The 20,998-nt window shown below is 51.4% G+C and overlaps 9 protein-coding genes across 9 annotated transcripts; 4 read left to right on the forward strand and 5 right to left on the reverse strand.

Moving 5' to 3' along the window:
* Positions 1 to 9: 9 nt before the first annotated feature.
* Positions 10 to 2,202, forward strand: F5J12DRAFT_186958 (uncharacterized protein). Its single transcript, XM_051738300.1, has 9 exons — positions 10 to 281; positions 340 to 483; positions 538 to 604; positions 657 to 817; positions 866 to 1,096; positions 1,146 to 1,292; positions 1,351 to 1,524; positions 1,570 to 1,895; positions 1,934 to 2,202. Exons 1-9 carry the CDS (start codon positions 138 to 140, stop codon positions 1,959 to 1,961), a joined length of 1,422 nt encoding a protein of 473 aa, XP_051604837.1. The 5' UTR covers positions 10 to 137; the 3' UTR covers positions 1,962 to 2,202.
* On the forward strand, positions 2,151 to 3,405 carry F5J12DRAFT_186954 (uncharacterized protein). The gene is made up of 6 exons (XM_051738299.1): positions 2,151 to 2,326; positions 2,376 to 2,521; positions 2,577 to 2,708; positions 2,760 to 2,945; positions 3,007 to 3,073; positions 3,122 to 3,405. Exons 2-6 carry the CDS (start codon positions 2,405 to 2,407, stop codon positions 3,229 to 3,231), a joined length of 612 nt encoding a protein of 203 aa, XP_051604838.1. The 5' UTR covers positions 2,151 to 2,326; positions 2,376 to 2,404; the 3' UTR covers positions 3,232 to 3,405.
* Positions 3,406 to 3,832: 427 nt separating this feature from the next.
* On the reverse strand, positions 3,833 to 5,186 carry F5J12DRAFT_186941 (SSU ribosomal protein S9P). The gene is made up of 3 exons (XM_051738298.1): positions 4,083 to 5,186; positions 3,957 to 4,027; positions 3,833 to 3,894 (listed from the first exon to the last, which is right to left on the reverse strand). Exons 1-3 carry the CDS (start codon positions 5,119 to 5,121, stop codon positions 3,874 to 3,876), a joined length of 1,131 nt encoding a protein of 376 aa, XP_051604839.1. The 5' UTR covers positions 5,122 to 5,186; the 3' UTR covers positions 3,833 to 3,873.
* Positions 5,187 to 5,224: 38 nt separating this feature from the next.
* F5J12DRAFT_186995 (CASP C terminal-domain-containing protein) lies at positions 5,225 to 8,318 on the forward strand. Its single transcript, XM_051738302.1, has 14 exons — positions 5,225 to 5,303; positions 5,365 to 5,475; positions 5,591 to 5,647; positions 5,699 to 5,820; positions 5,887 to 6,045; positions 6,105 to 6,193; positions 6,257 to 6,366; positions 6,454 to 6,548; positions 6,610 to 6,665; positions 6,715 to 6,961; positions 7,027 to 7,215; positions 7,273 to 7,629; positions 7,720 to 7,977; positions 8,031 to 8,318. The coding sequence occupies exons 1-14, from the start codon at positions 5,255 to 5,257 to the stop codon at positions 8,220 to 8,222; spliced, it is 2,091 nt and encodes a 696-aa protein (XP_051604840.1). The 5' UTR covers positions 5,225 to 5,254; the 3' UTR covers positions 8,223 to 8,318.
* F5J12DRAFT_187009 (uncharacterized protein) lies at positions 8,220 to 11,053 on the reverse strand. Its single transcript, XM_051738303.1, has 11 exons — positions 10,743 to 11,053; positions 10,199 to 10,674; positions 9,941 to 10,129; positions 9,742 to 9,883; positions 9,597 to 9,676; positions 9,426 to 9,532; positions 9,319 to 9,367; positions 9,036 to 9,248; positions 8,868 to 8,955; positions 8,565 to 8,809; positions 8,220 to 8,513 (listed from the first exon to the last, which is right to left on the reverse strand). Exons 1-11 carry the CDS (start codon positions 10,879 to 10,881, stop codon positions 8,421 to 8,423), a joined length of 1,821 nt encoding a protein of 606 aa, XP_051604841.1. The 5' UTR covers positions 10,882 to 11,053; the 3' UTR covers positions 8,220 to 8,420.
* Positions 11,007 to 12,143, forward strand: F5J12DRAFT_902596 (phosphatase phospho-type; the record flags this gene model as incomplete). Its single annotated transcript, XM_051748315.1, is given in 8 exon segments — positions 11,007 to 11,053; positions 11,113 to 11,220; positions 11,324 to 11,402; positions 11,452 to 11,562; positions 11,616 to 11,679; positions 11,699 to 11,764; positions 11,820 to 11,925; positions 12,002 to 12,143. The coding sequence occupies 8 exon segments, from the start codon at positions 11,007 to 11,009 to the stop codon at positions 12,141 to 12,143; spliced, it is 723 nt and encodes a 240-aa protein (XP_051604842.1).
* A 364-nt stretch (positions 12,144 to 12,507) lies between these two features.
* F5J12DRAFT_902597 (kinase-like domain-containing protein) lies at positions 12,508 to 15,679 on the reverse strand (the record flags this gene model as incomplete). Its single annotated transcript, XM_051748316.1, has 9 exons — positions 12,508 to 12,688; positions 12,755 to 13,824; positions 13,921 to 14,054; positions 14,196 to 14,343; positions 14,469 to 14,697; positions 14,772 to 15,031; positions 15,082 to 15,238; positions 15,293 to 15,489; positions 15,545 to 15,679. The coding sequence occupies 9 exons, from the start codon at positions 15,677 to 15,679 to the stop codon at positions 12,508 to 12,510; spliced, it is 2,511 nt and encodes an 836-aa protein (XP_051604843.1).
* A 126-nt stretch (positions 15,680 to 15,805) lies between these two features.
* On the reverse strand, positions 15,806 to 16,741 carry F5J12DRAFT_710106 (uncharacterized protein; the record flags this gene model as incomplete). The annotated part of the gene is made up of 1 exon (XM_051740624.1): positions 15,806 to 16,741. A coding segment is annotated over one exon (936 nt), but the record flags the coding sequence as incomplete, so codon positions are not given.
* Positions 16,742 to 16,988: 247 nt separating this feature from the next.
* Positions 16,989 to 17,587, reverse strand: F5J12DRAFT_918380 (uncharacterized protein). The gene is made up of 3 exons (XM_051749223.1): positions 17,362 to 17,587; positions 17,223 to 17,295; positions 16,989 to 17,165 (listed from the first exon to the last, which is right to left on the reverse strand). The coding sequence occupies exons 1-3, from the start codon at positions 17,569 to 17,571 to the stop codon at positions 17,020 to 17,022; spliced, it is 429 nt and encodes a 142-aa protein (XP_051604845.1). The 5' UTR covers positions 17,572 to 17,587; the 3' UTR covers positions 16,989 to 17,019.
* Positions 17,588 to 20,998: the final 3,411 nt, after the last annotated feature.

A 20,998-nucleotide genomic window follows, 5' to 3' on the forward strand; every position in this document is an offset into this window, starting at 1 on the left:
ACGGAGGCGCGCTTAGCCACTTGGGTGCCGTCGGAGTTCAAATATCGACCGCTTGCCGACAAATCCTTGAAGGGGACCGTTTGCTTTGCACTCCTGTCGTTAATTGCTTTCTAAGTCTCTGCCATCCATTTATTATAATGGAGTCAAGGAAGAGACCCTACTCAGACGACGGTGATGCCTCCCAGGTCAAAAAACGTGTCTTCACCGGTTTCAGCGGCAGTCCGGAGCTCAATGGTGTGAGAGCAGATTCAGCAGAGCCCACAGAGAACGATCAGCTTGAGGTGGGAGAGAACAGTCATTGTGGTTGGTATGTGGGTAGTCACACCGTCATGGTTTCAGCTCTTTCGCAAGGATGCCATCTTCCGGAGGATGAGACACTACTCAAGGGAAAACGAGAAGAGCCAGGCGCGCATTGCACAGCTAGAACAGAGGAAAAACTCGTGTGAGGCGGGTTTGGTTGCTATTGCAGCATGTTGGCAGCAGGTAGGCAGATCGGCGCCGTAAGTGCTATGTTCGACCATGACACCCCTTCAATAGCTGGTAGAAACTATTCGGACACTTACCTCCCAGGACGACTTGCCTGCAGTGGACGTGGATACTAAAGGTTTGATTTCAGTTTGTAGAAACTGCCCTTCAATTTAAGACCTTTTTCTTAGATCTTTTCGACCTCTCTCAGCATGTCACCTCCGACTTTGGTTTGAAGGCCGCTCTCGAACAGAACATGCATGCGACTCGGAGGCTCGTCACGGCTTTCTTGAAGTCAGGCCCGGCAGCAGTTAACGATGCATACGAGAGATTTCAGAAGACGGAAACTGAGGTATGCTGTTTGTGCTTGACCTGGACGTGTTCGGCTAAGTATCCTCAGTGTACAGCTCTACGTTCGGAATTGGTTGTCGTGCGGAAGAGGCTTGAGGAAGCCGACGTTGACGTGCGCAAATACCGTGAACATCTTGCCGCTGCAGAGATACGGATAGATCGTCTACGGAGTAATGCAGTTGCTGCTATACAAACGAAGTCGTCTCCGAAGGAAGATGCTATGGAAGAAGATTCCCGACCAACTGAGGGTCCCAGTCCAGATCCTTCAGGCTCACCACCGGCAAGTAGCTATTGGAAGTGCACACACCGCAACGCTAATGCCACGCTAGCCTCCCGAACTGAATGGACACGATCACACTCCAGCGGGAGATTTAGAGGAGCTCTGTGAGAAGTTAAAACACAGGGAGGCCCGTATAACTTCATTGGAGAACGACAATGCTCGGTTAGTGGAGGAAGTATTTAAACTCAAGGTCGAGGTTTGTGGCAACTATGGCCCGCATGCATCTGCTCATTCTAACAGCCCTTTTGCCTTAGATTGAGGCACCAACCGTTGAGACCATTGCGGAGACGGCCCATTATAAGTTATTAATGGATCATGCTTCTCAACTGGAACACACGGTTGGCGAATACACGCAAGAGGTCTCTCAGCTTAATGAGACGATCGATAAGCTTCGGTCTTCTCGGAAAGAGTTCGAGGACGATACTATTGTGCGTGGTTCAAGTCTTCAGTTCGTCTGTTCTCACGTTACATAGGTTGCCTCACAACAAGCGCAACAAGAACTGAAAACGCTCTTGAGTAAACGTGATGCCGACAATCTCCGACTAAGGGAGACGCGGGATCAGTATGGCGCTGAACTGGCGGAGCGCAAGGCAAAAGATTCTGTGAAACTGCAGTCCTTGCAGGAACTCAAGGATCTGGCAGAGTCACGTTCAGAACGAATAGCACAGTTACAGTCAGAAATCGCACGGCATAAGGCGAAAATCGCTGCGCAATCCAGTGATGAGGACCTCATGAAATACTTCTTCGAGGGCAAGGTCGATGACATCGAGTACGTCCGTAACTTGAAGCGAACACTCGAGTACGTTCAAGATATCATGCATGAATATACCTTAATAGATTGCATTCTTCAGGAAAACGGAAATGAAGTTGGTTGCTTTCGAGCAATCGCTATCTACATTGCAACGTGAATGTCCAGATGTCTCTCGGCACGTCGCAGCGGAGGCATCTGCTCGCGAGGAACTTGAGAAGGCGTCTAAAGAACTCACACGTTATCGTTCTATGCTTGGAGAGGCGTCGGATGCATCGGCATTAGCACGTCAGTTGCGGGACAAGGAAGCCGAGTTACAGAAATTGCGCTTGCTTGTAGAGCAACAATCGCGGGGCGAGTCATCGCTATGCGCCGAGGTTGATAGGCTTTCTTCTTCCTGGGAAAACCTCGACCAACAAGTAAAGAAGAAAGTGTTTGATCTTTCTGTTTTTGAGGAAAAACTGCAAAAAACGATGCATGAGGTACGTACCAGTGACTGATTGTGATAGGCGCTGATGTTAGGGCAGAAAGCAAAAGCAGAGAATAAGTACTTTGCCACCATGCGAGAAAAGGAGATGGGAGAATCCGAAAGGAAGGCTATGGTGCGCCAGCTCGAGAAACAAGGCAAGGCCGTGGAACGTGCGTTAGAAGTTGAGAAGAATCTCAGTGCACAAGTGGTATGTCTTTTCGACCTTCGAGGTGGTATGAATGGTAAACCGTGTTGCAATCCAGGGCGACCTTGAGAAAATGGGTGCCATAAGCCGGAGAACGATCGAAGAATCTGACAAGAAGATAAGGATGCTGGAATTTGAGGTTCAGAAACTGCAATCCATATCCGAGGCTGACAAGAAGCGCTTCACGCAGGTACGTGTTTCGTTGCACGTGAGCTGCCACTTCTTGACTCGCGACATGTAGGCCCGCAATTATGTATCTGAGAGTACTCAACTCCAACGTAGGCTCGAGTCTCAGGTGAGGGCTGCTGACGAAGAGATGGCAAGGGTGAAGAGGGAGACAGAGAAGAAAGTTAAGAAATTGAGTGCTGCAGCGGCCCCTGTGGGTGTACGTGAGGAGGCCTTGAGCCAGGAGATAGAAGGGCTTTGGGTGGGTTTGATGCAAACTGATCCATCTGTTCCGATAGAGTGCTCATCCTGCATGTCAACAGAAACTTATGAAGTGCAGTACATGCAAACAAGGCATGCGAGAAGTCGTACTTACCAAGTGCATGCATAGTGCGTGCCATTTATGTCTTCTTGTTTGGTCGGTAACATGCTTTCCAGCTTTCTGCAAGAACTGTGTCGACACTCGCATCAGCACCCGTCAACGTCGGTGTCCACATTGTAACCTTGCCTTCGCCCAAAGTGATGCCCAGACGGTGTATTTTCAATAAATAGGTACATTCTGAAAGTTTACCTGCTGTTCACTCCCCCCTACTCCCCAATACGATACACCTCACGAGCGTTAATCGTGCTGTGCATCCCATAGCCTACAACTCTACGACCTGGCTCGGTCTCAGGTCATAATTTCGTCTCTCGTGTCTTTGGGTTTAAGGTGGTGATTGGGTTTAGAGGAGTGGATGGACTCTACTCTTAGTGAACGATATCATTACAGGTTTTTTGTATTCTTATATATCATTTTATACTTGTTTATTCTATCTGAATCCATGAAAGTTGAGTTGAACATTTAGGCATTGCTAGTCCGATGGTCGTGTCTACGACATTGGTCTTGCCCTATGTATCACCAAAAAACCAGGATCTCATACTGAGAGTGACTTGCCTTCGATACGCTATATATAACGGAATGAGTACGGCAGATGAATATGTTCACTGGATTTGGGGACGGCGTATTGTTTCTCCGCTGAAACATATACACTCGTGGGCACCGGAAATGAGATGGATTTGTACTCGAGAGCAGAATAAGAGGCTGCTCCGGCGAGGTAGAGCATTGTAAATGCTTAGTACATGCTGTAGTTGTAAGTAGGTAGTGATAGGGAGCAGCTGTGGGTGTTGGGATGCAGTTTCTGGCTGGCAGACTAACGCTTGACCCAAGTGTACTATCGCGCACGCCGCGAGTAAGAACAAAACGATTACGGTCACACTGAAGGGGGCCACTTACTCGCTTCCTTGCCTTGGCCAGGCCAGTCTTTTTCCGTTCGACCATGCGGGGATCTCTCCTCAACAACTTGGCTATTGAAGAAGACCGTCAGGGTTGAATGTAATGCGGGATTGGCACTCCACTCGCCTTTCTTAAGAATTGGTTCCACCTCCGGTACATGTGCAACACAGCCCTTAGCTACAGCGAGAGCAATGGCTCCACTCTGACCGGAGGTACCTCCGCCGCGAACGAGAGCAAAAACATTGAACGCGCCAAGGAGACCAGCGAGTTTGAGAGGGCGCACAACGTGCTCGCGGTCAGCTGGGAGAGGGAAGTAGTCTGAGATGGGAACCGAGTTGATGAGAACAATTGAGGTAGGAGGTGGGGGGGTGGTTGCACTGGACGAAGATAAAATCGATTTGGTGTTCGCAGCGGGCACGGATGCGTCGTCTTTGGGTTTTTGCACCTCGATCATCCAGACACGCGCAGTGCTCGTTTTTCTACGACCGACGGTGTAGCTTCGGCCGTACTTGTCAAGAGGACCTTTCTCCTTCGCCTCTCGTGCTCGTATGCGAGTGTCGCGTGCCTGGATACCCTTTTTACTTTCGAATCCCTTTGTAATGTCCGTGATAGCATCCTCCAGCTCGGTGGAATCGGCAATGCGGGCTATGCGCTCGCACTGCTCGAGCTCCTTCAGAAGGGTGACGACGCGCTTATACATGCGAGCAGTAAGGGGTGCTTGGAGGATGAGACTCATTTCGGCCTTGTTGGCCCAAGCGGGTTGGGCCGGTGGGAGAGCTCGCAAAGCAAACGGAGGGAGGGGGAGAAGATGTTGTGCTCGGAGTGCTCGACGGGACAGCGAGAGGGCGGCCTGTAGTTGGACGAGGGTATCGTAGTACAGCGACCGGGCGGTGTAGAAGGCAGGTGACGGTGGTACTGGACGCCTGTTCTCGGGGCGCGGTCGGTGTGGCGGGCTGCTGACGTCGAAGTCGACCTGGTCTCCCTCCAGTTCTACTTCGTCCATGGTTTCGAGAGATGCAGGGGGTACAAACCGAGAATTGAGAGGCGGCGGTGTCGCCGCCGTCCCGGTAGTCAGCGAACGCAGGGTGAAGGCGTGAATACGGGGTAGCCTGCATGAGAGCCTGCTGGCAAACATCTCGAACGCCCTCAGACCGACAGTGGCCATGTTTCTGAGCGACCTTATCGTACGTCGTCGTCCGACGCGAGCAAAATTGAATCGACGTGTTTGGGTGGTGACAAGCGCCGGAAATCAATTACACTACGGGTCTCGCTTACTGGCCTCTCGCTGGTGAACAACGATGAGCTCGACCGAACACAACTTCTCGGGTGCGCTCGCCACTTGGAAATGTACGTCCTCGTCCTACCGAAGAGCCTACTCAACTGCTGAGACGGCCCTTTTTCTATCTAGCTGTCAACCTCCATGAACTCCAGAAAACACTCGACGCGCAAGGCATCGAGATCGTAGAGAACCAGAAGGAGAATGTCCTGAGCAGGAAGGGGCTTGCAGAACGCACGAAAGGTGTGTAGTCGTGCTCTTTCTTCCGCAGGCATCTGGCCTCTCGCCGATGTGGACGTCCACTGTTGCACCTGCCATATGCTTCCCAGTGGTCACCACTTACGCACGCTGCTCGCAGAATTCAAGAAGATCCCCGACGATGAGAAGCTCAATTCTTTCAAAGGGTTACTCAAGGGTACGTTCAAGGCGTGCCCTTCATCCCTTCGATGTTGACATGTCTATCCAGCATACCAGCAAGAAATTGACGGGCTCACAAGACGCTCAAAGGTAGCCGAGTCTGCGTTTCTCAATGTATACAAGGTTCTTGCAGAAGCTCCAGACCCCTACCCCCTGCTAGAGGCTGCTGTGGTATGTTGCAGTGGAGTCGTGTCGGTCAACCTGACTTAATATTCGCGTGTCTCCATACTTCTACAGGAACAAGCCATCGCCAGTACCGAAAACGCTTCACTGAGTGCAGAAGTCGCTTCTCTCAAATCTGAGTTGTCTCGTCTTAGGTCAGAAAATGGGGATCTTCGCCGAGAAAGCAGCACACTAGAGGCAACGAAGCGAAAGTTGGAAGTATTCGAAACAAAGGTGTGATACTGTTGTTCCAGCGAAGGACAGCACTAACTTTGTGCACGGTCGTTGCATAGATGGATGACCTTATTGCCGAGAAGGTATCTCAGAAGGAGAATGAACTTAATGCGACATACGATGAAAGGATGAGGAACTATGAGGAACGGTGGGTGTGCACGTTGGTAACTCAGGTACAATTCCCCTTGTCAATGAGTCCATCCATCTACAGCGAGCAGGATCTCGTTCGCCAAGTTTCCCTCTATAAAACGCAATTGCGAGATCTGCGGCTGTCAAACGAGACTAACCAGGCCAAGCTGTTAGACGTTAGCTCCAAGGCTGGTGGGTGATCTTCAGTGTATTTACTCCCTTCAGATAGATGACACACTAGAAATGACTCCTTTCTTGTTCACTAACTAATTATATCAGACCAGGACCTCGTCTCCCGACTTGCCGAGGCTGATATGGTTCTCGTTGACTTGGAACGCGCCAACGACAGGGTAGCAGTCGTCGAGGGTCGCAATGTGCGTTTACCCCGCTTGCATGAATAAATTAGAACAGCTGACTTCCCGCTCGTCGGTTCAGGAAACACTGCGAGCCGAGATCGAGGCACTGCGTGCAGAGGGCGAAAGCAGTACAATGTTCGTGGTCACACTTGCATCTGGGTATGCGTATTTACCATAAACCCAGCGTTTCGTCCCTCCAAGACCGGGTATCTGTGCTCGAATCTGCCAATGCCGACCTTACTGCCCGTCTCGCTACAGCTCAATCTCAACTTACTACGGCTTATGCACAACTTACTCAACGCGACGCAGAGTCGGTACGCCGGGCACAGCGCGAACGAGAGGAACTCGCCGAGGAGACAGCAGGGTTGCGTCAGAAGCTCGTAGCATATGCTGACTATGATGAGATTAAACGCGAGCTCGAGATTATGAAGGTGCGTACTGTTGCCGGTATGCCTCTTACCAGCTGCGGCAGTACCTATATTCCTACGTTCTCTAGTACGTTGAATTTGGCGGTCTCGACGATGACGACGCAGATGCAGATGACTGGTCGTCACATGAATCCGAGAGTGGGGTGCACCTTCCTGACCCAAACGCCGACAAGGCAAATGCGCGACAGGGAAAGAGCCTTGAAGTCCTCCTTGCGGCCAAGAATAAACGGATCCTGGAAGAATTAACGCGCTTCAGGGTACGGGTCACCTTGGATATGTATGTTGCGATGTGTTTACCTGCGTGATCTCTGTAGATTCTCCATGGTTCCCTGGAACGATCCCTCAAAGCCACCCAGACGGAGCTAGAGACCGCGCGTTTGGAACTATCCAAACAAAAGGAACTTAATGAACAATTGGAAACGGACCTTCTCGCAGTCGACAAGCGTCCCGTTCCTTCGGGCACTGGAGCTGGCCGCGCAGCCCCTGATGATCCACTTGCTGATTTGATGCGTGACATCGGCAAAGATGAAAGCAGCTCCGCAATAACCGGAGAGTCTTCTACTATACACACAACCCCGATTCCGTTCACTTCCTCTGCAGATACGAGTATCTTGCCTATTGTGACAAGTCAGAGAGATAGATTCAGACAGAGAAATGCTGAGCTTGAAGAGGTGGGCATACTTCATGCAATTATTTACTTTGGACAGTCTGCGTCCTTGCACAACCCACTTCTCTAGACAGTCATTAACCTCCCCTCATAGGAACTCCGCAAGCAATTCCACACTATCTCCGAACTCCGGACCGAAATTAAGTCCCTCCAATCTGACAACTTGAAGCTTTACGAAAAGGTCCGTTATATGCAGAGTTACCGCGAACAGGTTTCCGTTTCGCAGCTTGACCCATTACCTGGGACATCTGCGGATGTATCTGGCGGCAGCACTCGACTCGGCGACGAGCTTAACAAATGGAGCACACGTTATGAGGAAGCTATGAACCCGTTCGAGGCTTTTCGTGGGCGCGTGGGTGTTTTGACTATTTCCATCCTGCAACAACAGCACTGATGTGGTTTTAGGAGGCTACAAGAGCGTACGAAGCCCTTAACGTGGTCGAGCGAGGTGTATTGATTCTCACCCGTGCAATACTAAGTAATCGCCGTGCCAGGACCGCTTTCATATGCTACGCTACAGCATTGCATTTAGTGGTCATGTTCACGGTGTACGAGTGCACGACATCGCCGAGGCCACAGCAAAGGCCGCCGTACTAATGGTAGTTTACGCAGTGGGCAAGACTTGCCCGTACTGCACCTACGATCTATTAGACTACGATAGGATAATGATGATGAGGTTGTTATGAACTGATGCATGCTTGGTACGGAATGATGATAAGTCGTGCGAGTTAAGGCAACGTGAGACTGTTCGATTTGTCCCGTGGTTGAATACATTGCCTCGTTTGGAACATGGTCTTAAGCGAGCTTGTGTTGTGTTGCCCTCGGAGGGTTCTTCGTGCGGTAGAACGCAAGCGCATGCTCAACTGCATCAAGGACAGGTTTCATCGCCTGGCGGGCCCTTTGGATTGGGTTATGCATAAAACTAAGAAAGATACGTACCACCTCAACGGCAGTGCCATCCACACCTTCAGCCTGTGCGACGCGGACGAGGGCATCGACCTTTTCACGAGTCCCAGCAAGGTAACTCGCCATTTTCGCTGCTTTGGCTGAACGCTGGGCAGGAGAGGGTGCGAAGGGAGTATCTGTGGGTGGAGGACACGTCGCGCCCCAGAACTGGCGTAGGAACTCGTTCGCAGCAGTCTGACATGTTGTAAGCTGGCGGAAAAGAGCTGGAGGTAAGCTGTCTAGATTGGATTATGTTAAGAATTAGTAAGTGTGAGTAGGTTAAAGGGAAGTATGTACTCTTCTTCGTTTTCGTGTCGAGGCGTGCCGTCACATTTTGTGTCATAGACAATAGAGCAGTGTCAGCAGCCTTCCGCTCGAGGCGTAACTGAACCGGGATGAAAGATTCAGTCGCGCGCGTCAGCAGGAAATTTCCGTACATTCCACAGCACACAGTCGGGTACATACCTGGTTGAAGCGCACATCCCAACCCTCCAGGTCTCGTCTCAAGTTAGCATATACTGCAGAAACATCCACAGGCTGCGACGGTGCCTGCTCTGCTGCTACGCCACGCATGAGTTGCCCTTCGAAGTAGCGCTGGCGATCCTGCATTTCAAGAAGGATCCCGATGGATGACTCGGGGTCTCGGAGGTCTTCCAACTCTATCTGAGAAAAGCTGTCCTATACGTGAAGAAATTTTCAGTGAGGCAGAAAAGATATGCACGGAGCATATAAGGGTGCGGAGACTAACCTGGCTATCACCCTCAGCCCGCTGCCGCTTGAGTGGGGGGCTGTCTCCTCTGTGATTACACAAAACAGTGGTCTCGAAGAATGGTTGGGAAATGGTAAAAAACTTACAGCGTGGAGTTAAGTAACCGCTCGGAATGATCATTAAATTTACGGATGAGGGGAAGAACACCACGCTGGCGACCTGCCCGCATCGTGATATCCCTTTCGTTTCCTGTCTGCATTGTGCAAACCCAGAAGTTAGAGTACGAGTACAGAAGCGCTACATGTAGACGTACATACCTCCGCATGGTCTTCAAGGGTAGCTCCAAGGCTGATGTACAAGTCCGCTACTTCTTCGCGAGGCCGTTTTGGTTCCAATCCTGTTAGGCAAAATAGGGGCAATGAACACGGGCAAAACGTCAAAAAAGAAATAGCATCAACTGACCATCATCGTCTTTCTCAAGGTACTTGTCGAAAATGGGATCGTCCTTTACGACGTGCTGTGTTGCTGAAGACCTTATCGAAGCTCGGTGCGCATTGAAAAGTTTTGATTGGAAATAACGTTTCCAGAATTCTGCTTCAGATAGCTAAACTCAACGCATGTATTCGATATTAACAGAGTAACAATAGATGAAGGTACGAACCTTGCTAGGAACATTTTCACTGTATGCTTTGGCGACGACGGGATACTCTTCGAATATATCGTGCACCAGTTGCGGAGTAATCACGATCTTTACTTCCCCACCCTCGACAGTTTGGGGTCGCGGGTCGACAAGTTGTCCCGGTCGCCCTCGCTTCTGCGCCTCGACGGCTGCCTGTGCAAGCAGGAGGTGCTTTAAATGGTTCATGTTGTGCATGTAAACGAGATACATCCACGGTTAAGAATGAAGAGAATGACGTACCTCTCTACCCTCCCAGAACTCGCTCTCTGTAATTTGACCTGTCATTACAAGGTCTTTGTGCAAAGCCAACAGTTCTGGATTCGACATGAGCACTTTCTTTCTTAGTCTGAAGTCGCTGGCGGCGTCTGCGCCTGGTATCAAGGGTGACCGTCCATCGCTCGCCACAGAGGTCGCTCTCGAGGCAGAGGCTCTGGACACTGGTACTGTCAGGGGCGTGCTTGGCTTAGAAGATGCGAGAGAGGTATTGGCGGTCACCGGAGGTTTTGGGGTTACTGCACCAGGCGGGGGCGGGGCGGCACCGGTCCCACTGCGATTACGACTTATGACGTTCGTAAGCTCGGACTTGAAAGTCTCTCTTTCTGCCAGCGCCACTGTCTGGGGCTCGGATGAGAAAGTGAAGTTGTGTCCCGCATCATCATTGACGAGACCGAGCTTGAGGCGAACCTGCGCTGCGCCTTCCTTGCTACAAAAGAGGGCTGCTCGCGAAAGATTGAGTCAGTTCCCAAAGGCACGGATGCCAACGAGACACGCATCGGTCACTAACACGAAGCGTCCTGCAGAGGAATTTTCACGGAGGGTGCTTTCTTTCCATCTTGCGTCCATTGAAGGTGCGTGTCGGTGAATTCTAGGGTGCCAAGTTGCTTCTTGTACGAGGCCTTAGCAGTGCAGACGATGGCTGGCATCCGAGTCTCGGGAGCAGACTGTCACCGGTCCACCCAACGCAATTTCAAAGTTACCCAGTTGGCGCTTGTGGCGGCAACGACTTTTACCGCTCGCTCACTTTTGACATCGGCCTACAATATACCCCATGGTCTCAGATATCCAGCGGCAGCTGGTCGTGTTTGATTTCGACTGGTAATTCATGATGAACATTGTCTGATGCCACCGTGTCACTAATCATTGGGCCCGGATAGGTCCATGGCAGATCAGGATACGGATCGTTGGGTCTTTGAAGTCCTCGCTCCTGATATCCGTAGGAAAATGAAATCACTCAAGGACGAAATCCAATGGACAGACTTAGTGTGAGTGTGAGTCGTCGTCTACCTATTGCTCTGCTCTGCATTGCAGATCTATCTATCTCTCCATGTCGCTGGTATTCTGAAAACTTTCCGTTGCTCCGTAAAGAGCCCAATCCTTGGAAGAGCTTCACCAACGTGGGAAGACGAAAGAAGACATCGAGTATGCCCTTAGAATAATGCCTTTCGTGTGTTTCAGCACTCTGTGATACCCGGGCTGATCTAACGAGTTCGCAGCATCCGGCCATGGTTAGGGCCATCTCTAATCTCAAGAACGCATTCAGTCCCACCACTACGTTCTTTTGCCTGTCAAATGCAAATTCCGTGTTCATATCCACCATTCTCGAGGTAAACTCTGAAGCACATTCCCGATAAACCCGATACTCATTCGAGAGTATCAGTCCAAGGGCCTTTTAAACGTATTCGAGGAGATCATTACCAACCCCGCTTCCTTCGAGCCTTCTGGTCTGCTTAAGCTTCGCAGGCGAAGTTGACCCTACCGGTCCACAACATCTATGCAAAGTTGGATGCAGTCCCAACATGTGTAAAGGTTTGTGCAGGCATGGCGCACTCGTGCAGTCGACTCTGAGAGCTTCTCGGTCCAGGGGAAGAACTAGAGGCATTCCTTGCTCGTCATCAGCCGGCGTACGACCGTATCATTTACATCGGGGATGGCGCAAACGATTTTTGTCCAATCCTTCGTATGCGAAGGTCCGTGTTTTCGACCCTTCTTTCCAACTCCTTCATGCATTCAATGCTTGCTGCTGACCTTTCTCATTACAGCCAGGATAGTGGTCCTCTGTCGTCGCTTCCGTGGCTTGGAACGTCGGATAGCCCAGGAAGGAGAGAAGGAAGGTCTCAAGTGTCAAGTGCGATTCTGGGCGGGTGCCTGGGAGGTGGAAGAGATTTTCGGGGAACTATCCAACTGAGTTGGACCCTTGCCCTGCTCAACCGGGGTGACGGAGAATCAGCAGGCACAGGAGCCAAGACCTTAGACCTTGACTTCTCCTACCTGTAGATATGTATAGCATCCGAACATACCATAGAGCTGGACGCATGTATGTTGAAGAGTGGTTGAATTGCGACAGTAGTGTTAAAACACGTAGGGCCGTAAAAATGTCGTGTAAAATGAGTTGAATTGCGGGGGTGAACAAAAAGGAGGAAACCCTCTGACATTTGACAGGCCAACAGACAATGAACTTGTGGGGGCAAAGGTGTGCAACACTTGGGCACACGGGTAAAACGTAAGTGGTAGACGGTACATAAATAAATGGCGGGTGGCATACAGGTTCATCATCGTGACCAGATGTCCATCCCACTCAATCTTCTCGCGTCCTTCCCACTCATCTGTCCTTGCGGAGGTCCTCCATCATTTGCATTCGAGAACGGATTCCGCTGCTGCACTTGCTGTGCAGCGGCTGAGCTCTGTACAGCGCTTGCAACCGCCGTTCCGTAGAACGAGGGTGGCTGATGGCTTGTTTGTGGTGGTTGTCTCGATGCGTTACTCCCCGTGGCCGCTCCTACACTCCCCCCTGCGTACGACTGGTACTGCTCGGGTTGCATCGGTACATACAAAGTCCCGATGTCAGTTCGACCACCGAGCCCATCATAGGACGGAGCCTGATACCGACCCCCACCGACCGTCGTGGCGCCAGAGAATGCTTGTGTCGGGCTAGTAACCATGGCCGCCGGATTATATGACCCGGAACCCGCCACTGTTCCTGCAGTCGTCTCGACTCGCGCAGCTGATCGTACGTTCGACATAATGGCATCACGTCTACCATCGTCGTCCACGACAATCGTTGGTTGTGGTTGGTACGACTGTGACAACTTGGACGGCTGCGCCGCACCGTACCGTGCACCAGCGCCACCGTGCCAACCACCCCCTGCAGCTGCCAATTCTGCTTGTTGCTGCAAATACTCCAATTGTGGATAGGGTGCTTGCGCAGGTGGCTTCCCTGCCTGGCGGCGCTCCCACTCGCGCATTGCATCATCCCGGTTGAGCACGGGTGTGAGTGCATTCCGTCCACCCACAAGAACATCCTGGTTCATATGCTGGAGACGGGCAAGTGCGGGAGGGATGGCATCGTGATTGATAGTGTTTGCGCGTGCACGAGCGTGGGCGCCAGGGAAGTATGAAGAGGGTGGTGCGTTCGGATGTAACATCCCGGGAACACCTAGGCCACCCGGCGTGTATCCAGATGCAGACGTCAATCCAAGCTGCGTATTAGATGGCTGCGAGGCCGAATACTGGTGCTGATGATGCCCATGAGCCGCTGGTTGCTGTTGTTGCTGTTGAGTGGGGGGAGGCTGTGGCCCGTATGTTGTTCCACTCGTACTGTCCTGTCCAGTTGCATATGCGGCCTGCGTTGCCCCTCCCGCATTCGCCTGCTGTACACCTTGTTGTGGAGCAACGTATGGATTGCGGTAGACGTTACTAGCCGCCTGAGCCTGTGCTGTATACGCCTGGTGCTGCGCAAGTTGCTGATTGTACGATGCCGCGTCCTGGAATGCCCTCGTGCCCTTGGGCTGTGAAGGCACCAAACCACCGTAAGGCCTCTTTGGATCACTGACGGTTCCTGAAGCAGACGAGGACATATGTCCACTCGGCTGTGATATAATGTGAGTTTGCAGGAACATGTTAGAAGCACAAATACGGAGAAGAGGTATCACGCTACGAGAAGATAATGAGAACAACAGACTCACCGACCACGGCTTGGTGAACTTTTCACCAGTTATGAAGGGATGCATCCTGGCCTGTTGAGGAGACCACCGTTCAATTGGGTTCAGGTTTAGCAAACCCTGGCAGAAATCGATAAAGGACGCCCGATTGTTCAGTTCTGCATGAGAAAATTCAGATATCAGCATCGATGATCAATTCAAGGACATAGGTACGGCGATGAACGTGCTGACGACCGCTTACCTTTTTCCACTTCATGCCCCTGGCGTGACTTGAAATTTGGCATAGGCGCTGTATTGACGATCTCTGGAAGTGTTGACGCTTTGAAGTACTGCTTTCCCGGCTGCTCGTTCAGTGTTGTGCTCACGCGAATATTGTTCGAGGCTCTTCAGCCGGTACTTCTTCTGCCCATATGCATCTATGTAGGAGTCAAAAAACTGTTTGGTTTGCTTTCCCATGTCCAGCATGTAAGACGGAGGCATTCCTGCGTGTGCGCAAGGTCATATCAGTTATTGCCCAGCGCAGGGGACTCTGCATCAGTACGGTTGAACAATGCTCACCCTAGCATCTCCACGATCCGTGTAATTTGGTTATACTCGCTGGTTCCAGGGAACAACGGTAACCCTAGGAACAGCTCAACAGCAATGCACCCAAGCGACCACATGTCAATTGATGTTGTATACGGAATTCCAAGGATAACTTCGGGAGAGCGATAGAAACGTGACTGAATGTAGGTGTACACCGTTTGTCGTTCATGACACGCCGACCCGAAGTCGATCACCTTGATTTGCGGAGACTGCAGTCTAAGAGGGGTTGAGAACGGCAGTCGAAAGCAGTCAGCAAACCTAGATCGGGACAGGCTGTTTAGGAACCTTACGATTTGAGAAGTATGTTTTCCGGTTTGAGGTCGCAATGAATCAACCGTGCCTCCTTCAGTACCGTCAAGGCGTCCAACAGCTGGGCTGTGAACACTTTCACGAGCTGAGTGCTCAGGCCCTGGAATTGGTTTTGTTTGATGAGCTCATAAAGATTGGAAGAGAGAAGCTCGAAGACGAGGCAGAGGTGATTCCGATGGATGAATGAGTCAAGGAGTCTCAAGATGTGATGCTCATCCTGGGGGTCGCATTGGTTATTCAGCTGGATGACTATCAGATAATAGATCAAGGAGACTACGTGAATTCACGCACTAGCTCCAGTATGGTTACCTCCATCATGCTCTGGTTGAAGTAAGCAGGCTTATTCTTGACGACCTTGACTGCAACAATTTCATTGGTCTTCATGTTCTGACACTTGACCACCTGACCAAATGTGCCTTGGCCAAGTATATCCAGAATGAGGTAACGGCTAATTTGAACTCCTCAAAAAACATCTTGCATCGTGTTGATAGTCTAGACTTACTTGTGGCCATCCTCGCTTCCCAACCAATCGTTGACGTAGAGGATGTAGTCATAATCCTCATTGTCGTAGCCATCATTGTGTACGGGTTTGCTAGGTTTGGTGAGGACTCGACGAGGATTGTGAGCCGATTCATATCGGAACTGAGGGTTACAAACGTGAAATGTGTCGACGACGTGCGTCGTAAGCTGGCGCAGCGGCTAACGTGTGTTGTGAATCAGCAGTTGAATGGGGACCCGGTGGGGGTGCACACACCGATAACACGACGCCATTGGCATCCACCCTTCTACCTGACTGTTGGTTATTTACATAAGGTCGGAGATCACGGCTATCCCGGACCCTTCTGAAACCAGAAGCACGGCGACGATGCTGTGGAGCATCGACGACCATGGCCTGATCCTGTGGATAATACTGGCTGGCGGGGGTTTGTGAATGAGCAAAGGAAAGGGGAGTGTTCGGAGTCGAAGTAGGGCTTTTGATAGGGACTTGAGCGGCAGAAAGATGAGACTGGTTTTGATGCGACGCGGGTTGGGGGCTCGATGACTCCATGGCGTACCCGGCATAGGCTGCTTGGGCTGCGCTCTGTGGCGAAAAAGGTGTAGAGACTGGCGGCGTCGATGTGTCTCCCTTGGCCTGCGAATGGTTGCGGGAGTGGGACTGGTAGGTAGCAGACGAATTGCTGCGTTGGGTGTCAGACGAAGACGGGCCATATAGATACGTTGGCGTGGTCGTCGGGGAGTACTGCGCCTGTTGTTGGTACGGATCTAATAGGGAGTTTGCTGCCCGCATTGGCGATCGGCCAGAGTGGGAGGCAAGATCAAGCTGCGTGTGAGTCCGCTTGGGGACATTCCCACCCAAACCGCTGTAGAACATTTCCGAGTAGGGTTCGGAGGCTGTGGCGGGGGAGGTATTGGTGCCCGGCGCGGAGGAGGATTGCAAAGAATGAGATTGATGGAGGCTTGTGCTGGAGGGATAGAGGGAGTAAGCGGACGGAGGCTGCGGTGCACCCATGGGCCTTGAGTTGGAAGGCTGGGCGTCAACGTTGAATGCGCCCTCCAAATCGTCAGCTGGTTGATGGTGTCGACGGGTCCTTGCTGCGCCCCCGATCGAAGCGCCTGCACCAAGAGACGCGCTTCTGGACAGCTGGTTGAGCGCACCCGAGAGATATGAGGTTGTCGATACGGACTGTTGGTGATCTTGATCGAGAGCGTGGGTGACACGCGGCTGTCTTGACGAGCTGGGAGAGTGGTGAAGAGCATGCAATCGCTGGGAATGAGTGGCTGTAGCAAGGGACTGGGACTGGGACTGAGACTGCGGTGGCGGCGGGGCGCCTGGGTAGAGGTACGAAGCCCTGGCGGCAGCCTGCGCGGCCTGCGCTGAGGAAGACAAGGGCTCGATGTGGGCCTGAGTCTGCCAGCGAGGAAGGTCGAAGTCGTCGTTTGAGTTGGTCATGTAGGCGAGTTCGGGTTCCGACATGCTCCCAGCAGATGGAGGATGGAGCTGGAGGACGGGGATGGGGATGGGATGGGGATGGGGTGGATAGCTACGTCGCAGCAACTTCTAGCTTTATTACCACGCCCAAGTTCACAGTTGGTCGTCGACAAAAACACTCAAATAAAGGGAGCCGAGTGGTCTGTGCACTACATGAATGGACCCAACAGCGAAGACATTTTGAAGGGGTTAAGGGTCGGCAATCGATAATAAGGGCAGGAAAATAAAAATCACTACTACTAACAAATCACAATGCAACATTGTAATCTAGTGTCCTCGACAATCCTTTTTTCTGCGTCAAGCAGCAGGCGAGACCCATAAGGGGCCGCAAGATAGACCGATGGTATATCCACGGACAAGAATATTTGTTTGCGGAACTTCTGCGCTACATAGTATCCTCCATTACACCTCTGGTTGGCTGTGAAAGCAGTACACAACATACCAAGCCGCTGTGCCATCGACAACGCAATGTCCGACCCAGACGTGCGAAACAACGGCGATACTGGCCCCAACATCTGATGCGCGTCCGTCACACCACACGGCTCTGTCAGCAGTCGGCTGCGACGGCGTAGAATACGTACTTGGCATCCAGACGGAGGCATTGCACACGCCCAGTCTTTACACAATGATCCTGAACACGGTGCATTCTGGACGGTGTCGGGCAATTCCTCGGTGACACCCAACCAGAGCATGTACGAGTCCACCATGCCTATGACGTGAAGAGCCAGGGCCGGCAGCCCGCGCTCTGCTGGTGGAATGTACACTGCTCTTGTATTAATGGACGGAGGCATGCTGTCTGGGACAAGTAACTACTTCCTTACATAATAACATAAATGACGCAGGGGGGTTCGAATTTCGAACCTCCTAACAGCACCTCCTAGCATCATCCAGCAGCCATAGGCAATGCAGACAAGTCCCGGACGGCGTGCTCCAACCTGTGTACACGGTGCAGTCAAAAGAACCAGTCACACAGTGCGAAATCCAAATCGGTATGCTGTCCCATGACATCACGAACTGCATCTGAAGCGCCCTTTGTCCATAGCGACTTCTGGTGTTGCAGTCTTCCCCGAGATCGCACAGAGAGGTGCGATTACTTCGGTAAGTTTGGTCTATCACGCCATTGGCTATAGTTGACGCATGTTTTCATAGTGTGGGCAGATGAGGCCTCAGGTTGCCCCAAGTAGTACCCCATCAACCATACAGCATCCTTCTCAGAGTCCGAACGCCAAACGTTTCCTGGACATTCAAAAAGGATTGCAAGAAAGGCCTGGAAACCGCATTGACACTGTTGATCATGAGTCCTCTTCAACTGACTGAGGAATCATCTTGTACCGCAAGCTCCACCCCTATTCTTAACAGGTCCAAGCTCCTCTATAATCCAGGAACGAGAACTTCCATCTTCTTCACAACAACCCGTGCCGCGTCGCAGCCTCCTCGGCTTGGATAGTCCCGTCATGGCCCCGGCAGAGTTCGCAGCTGTACCAGCTAGTCCTCCCAGTCAAAATCAGTCTTCAGGTGGTGGAAGTTCTATGCTCCTAACACCACCCACGACTGTCCCCCGCTCGGCCAATGGATTCGTTTCTGTTGACGCCGAAGAGCCGGCCAGTCCAACGCTGAACAAAGGCAAAGGACGTGCCGTCGTCAATAGCATGGGTGGTTCCGTCGAAAACGAAGTTAGTGGTCACTCTCTTAATAACGGTGTACAATCTAGATTGACCTGATCCTCGATATGGTCTCCGTTATATTACAATCGGACTCAGGAAAACCCTTTTCTTGAGAGACCACCTGCGTTCAATGTCGCTCTTCGGGCTGACTCTACTTCCAAACCTGCTAAAATTCCTGCCGGCCTCCAGTTCCGGCAGCCCCTCCCGCGGCGAACAGATCATGACCGTGTTCAATCGAGTGAAACTAGCTGAAGAAGACCTACACACGAATATAATGCAATTGCAAGAGTTGGGAGCCGTGGATTATCTTCTAAAGACTGAAAGACAGAAGAATTCCTTCAGAATCGGTAACGATGCCAAGGCCGATCGCATTGCAGAACTAACGGCTGAAGTGAATGCCTTGAAGAGAGAAGTCCAAGAGTGAGTCAATCAATGTGTTTAGATCTTGCGGACAGCCAATAATACCATGTCCTTGTGTTCTTTGGGCCGCAGGTTAAAAAAAAGCAACCATGAGAAAGACCAGCAAATAGATTCGTTGCTGAATGGCTGGTAGTCTGCGAACACTTCATCCATCATACATCAGGGGGACAGGGAACGGCGCAATCACGGTCACGATCAGTCAGTGACAAGTTTGAACCATCTATTCGCTTACTGATGTAGGCTGGCCACGATTGTAATATTGTATCCTCTTAATAGCTTGGTGTAGTTTACTTTTTAGGTTATAAATTTGTATGCTGGTTGTGGGACCCCATTTTTCCCTCCTCGCGCCCTCTAATTTCGAGTGCATACTGTATTTTTATACGTTGAAGCTCTGGTTTTAATGCTTGTCATGTCACGTCTCCAATTGCATTTTAGCGCTGCCTCGTGCGCGCCGTATTACTTAGCTTATAGAAACGTTTTATGTCCGGGTGCCCTGCAGCGAGCCATCGTATTCATGGGCTCTATGTACGATCTACAAGCACGTGTACACATCTCATACAGTACTGTACCTGTGGTCAATTTATCGTGCAGCCGACCATCCGCCCTGCCGAGCACTAAGTCGCCTTGCTTGAAGGGACACACATAGCTATAGCTCGAGTGGTCGGAACTTCTTTGGCAGATCTAGCCTGCCTACGATCGGCGGACATAGTCGTCACCGTTCCTACGTTCGATATGAAGTTGTCCAAGACTTTGTTGAGCAATGGGTCAAACCATTGGATTGATAGGTTCGCACTTAGGCACCGATGGTCGAGGTGTTGGATGACATTCTCTGTGTCGACGAACGTGCGATTAGAGAGGCTGGACAACTGGTGCATGCTGCATGCTATGCACGTTAGAACGGTAGGAATGCGGCAGCTCCTTTGGAGCCCCATTGGAACCGATGTCTGGCGAGCTGAGGAGGCCGAGTACATAGGGTATTTCGGGACCAGGACGTCATGCTGCCGCTCATGGACATGGAGACTACCAACGGCAAGGGCGAAGCATTGTTAGTAAGTCCTACAAAAAAGGCTGAATCTTACCAGACCTACCCAGTTACGGTCAATTGCACCCCTGCATTTTTGCACACGACTGTCATTGAAAGCCCTGATTGTTGGCACCACCAAGGTTAGTGCTGATGCAAGGCGATTTCGGTTTGACCTCTTTAGTTCTGCTTGGGAGGACCGAGAGGGAATTTCGGTTACTATGGGTTTTGGCAGCATCTCGCCAGTCATGACTTTACACCGTGTCGCAGTCCTGATCCTAGATCTCTCAGAGCAAACGTGCACAACAAGAAAAAAAAGTTAATAACCTTCGCTCGGCGTAGGGAGCACAGGCCGCCGCGTCGGAGAACACCGAGCTGTGTCACGGCAGCTTCCATTCCACGGGGTTCAGCCAAATGAGATTAAGGATAGGCTATCCTCCGATTGTGGTGGCAGGAATGGGAACTTATTATTATTGAGTATTCTTCCCATTCCCCCTCCCGCCCTTGAATACTGTCAGGTAGATGGGGAGGGGATCGATCTGGGTGGATCGCACAGCATGACAATTAGGGGCCAAGCAGGCCATCACGGCGCAGGAGGGGATATCTCATCACAACATTCGACTCGTACCAATACGGTCGCTGCGGGGTACGGGAGCTGGTTTGGAATTGTGTAGACTGCCAGGGCAGGGAGGAAATGCTTCCGCCAGCCGGCAATCGACTGGTCCAGTAAATTTGGCCAAGAAACAATCTATCTCAGGCCAGCGCGACCTACACGGAACTGGGGAAGATCGCTGAGGGATCACGAGAGAGAAACCCTACTAACCTAGCCGTCTTAGAAGGGGGGGGGGGAGAACGGCAAAATCCAGTCAATAGCTGTATGAAGTGCCACGAGTCGCGGATCCAAAATCCAGGGTCATCATATCTGAACCTATGCTTATCATGCTACACCATGTGGTAGGCAAAATTAGGTCGGCATCCAGTTTACAGTGAGGTCCATATTTGCTCACCTTACTCCTGGCGATAACAAAGATTGCCCGCCTCGAGGCTTTATTTCGGACAACGAGTGAGTCCTTGCGTGGGAAGCGGCTTATATGAATTACACGCTGGTCAACG

Source organism: Pisolithus orientalis, assembly GCF_024613125.1.
Source record: "Pisolithus orientalis strain OTSU chromosome Unknown F5J12scaffold_2, whole genome shotgun sequence".
Taxonomy (NCBI): Eukaryota; Fungi; Basidiomycota; class Agaricomycetes; order Boletales; family Pisolithaceae; genus Pisolithus; species Pisolithus orientalis.

Coding starts and splice junctions, on each gene's coding strand:
- F5J12DRAFT_186958 (XM_051738300.1), top strand. CDS start 138: ATGGAGTCAAGGAAGAGACCCTACTCAGACGACGGTGATGCCTCCCAG. Junction 818..865: donor TTCAGAAGACGGAAACTGAG/GTATGCTGTTTG, acceptor AAGTATCCTCAG/TGTACAGCTCTACGTTCGGA. Junction 1,525..1,569: donor AGTTCGAGGACGATACTATT/GTGCGTGGTTCA, acceptor CACGTTACATAG/GTTGCCTCACAACAAGCGCA.
- F5J12DRAFT_186954 (XM_051738299.1), top strand. CDS start 2,405: ATGCGAGAAAAGGAGATGGGAGAATCCGAAAGGAAGGCTATGGTGCGC. Junction 2,709..2,759: donor ACAAGAAGCGCTTCACGCAG/GTACGTGTTTCG, acceptor CGCGACATGTAG/GCCCGCAATTATGTATCTGA. Junction 3,074..3,121: donor ACTTACCAAGTGCATGCATA/GTGCGTGCCATT, acceptor CATGCTTTCCAG/CTTTCTGCAAGAACTGTGTC.
- F5J12DRAFT_186941 (XM_051738298.1), bottom strand. CDS start 5,121: ATGGCCACTGTCGGTCTGAGGGCGTTCGAGATGTTTGCCAGCAGGCTC. Junction 4,028..4,082: donor GGAACCAATTCTTAAGAAAG/GCGAGTGGAGTG, acceptor CTTCTTCAATAG/CCAAGTTGTTGAGGAGAGAT. Junction 3,895..3,956: donor TGGCCAAGGCAAGGAAGCGA/GTAAGTGGCCCC, acceptor CGTGCGCGATAG/TACACTTGGGTCAAGCGTTA.
- F5J12DRAFT_186995 (XM_051738302.1), top strand. CDS start 5,255: ATGAGCTCGACCGAACACAACTTCTCGGGTGCGCTCGCCACTTGGAAA. Junction 6,666..6,714: donor GAGGGCGAAAGCAGTACAAT/GTTCGTGGTCAC, acceptor CCATAAACCCAG/CGTTTCGTCCCTCCAAGACC. Junction 7,978..8,030: donor TCGAGGCTTTTCGTGGGCGC/GTGGGTGTTTTG, acceptor ATGTGGTTTTAG/GAGGCTACAAGAGCGTACGA.
- F5J12DRAFT_187009 (XM_051738303.1), bottom strand. CDS start 10,881: ATGCCAGCCATCGTCTGCACTGCTAAGGCCTCGTACAAGAAGCAACTT. Junction 9,249..9,318: donor GGGCTGAGGGTGATAGCCAG/GTTAGTCTCCGC, acceptor CTTCACGTATAG/GACAGCTTTTCTCAGATAGA. Junction 8,956..9,035: donor GGGATGTGCGCTTCAACCAG/GTATGTACCCGA, acceptor ATCCCGGTTCAG/TTACGCCTCGAGCGGAAGGC.
- F5J12DRAFT_918380 (XM_051749223.1), bottom strand. CDS start 17,571: ATGCCTCCGTCCATTAATACAAGAGCAGTGTACATTCCACCAGCAGAG. Junction 17,296..17,361: donor TGCCTCCGTCTGGATGCCAA/GTACGTATTCTA, acceptor GACGCGCATCAG/ATGTTGGGGCCAGTATCGCC. Junction 17,166..17,222: donor GTCGATGGCACAGCGGCTTG/GTATGTTGTGTA, acceptor GATACTATGTAG/CGCAGAAGTTCCGCAAACAA.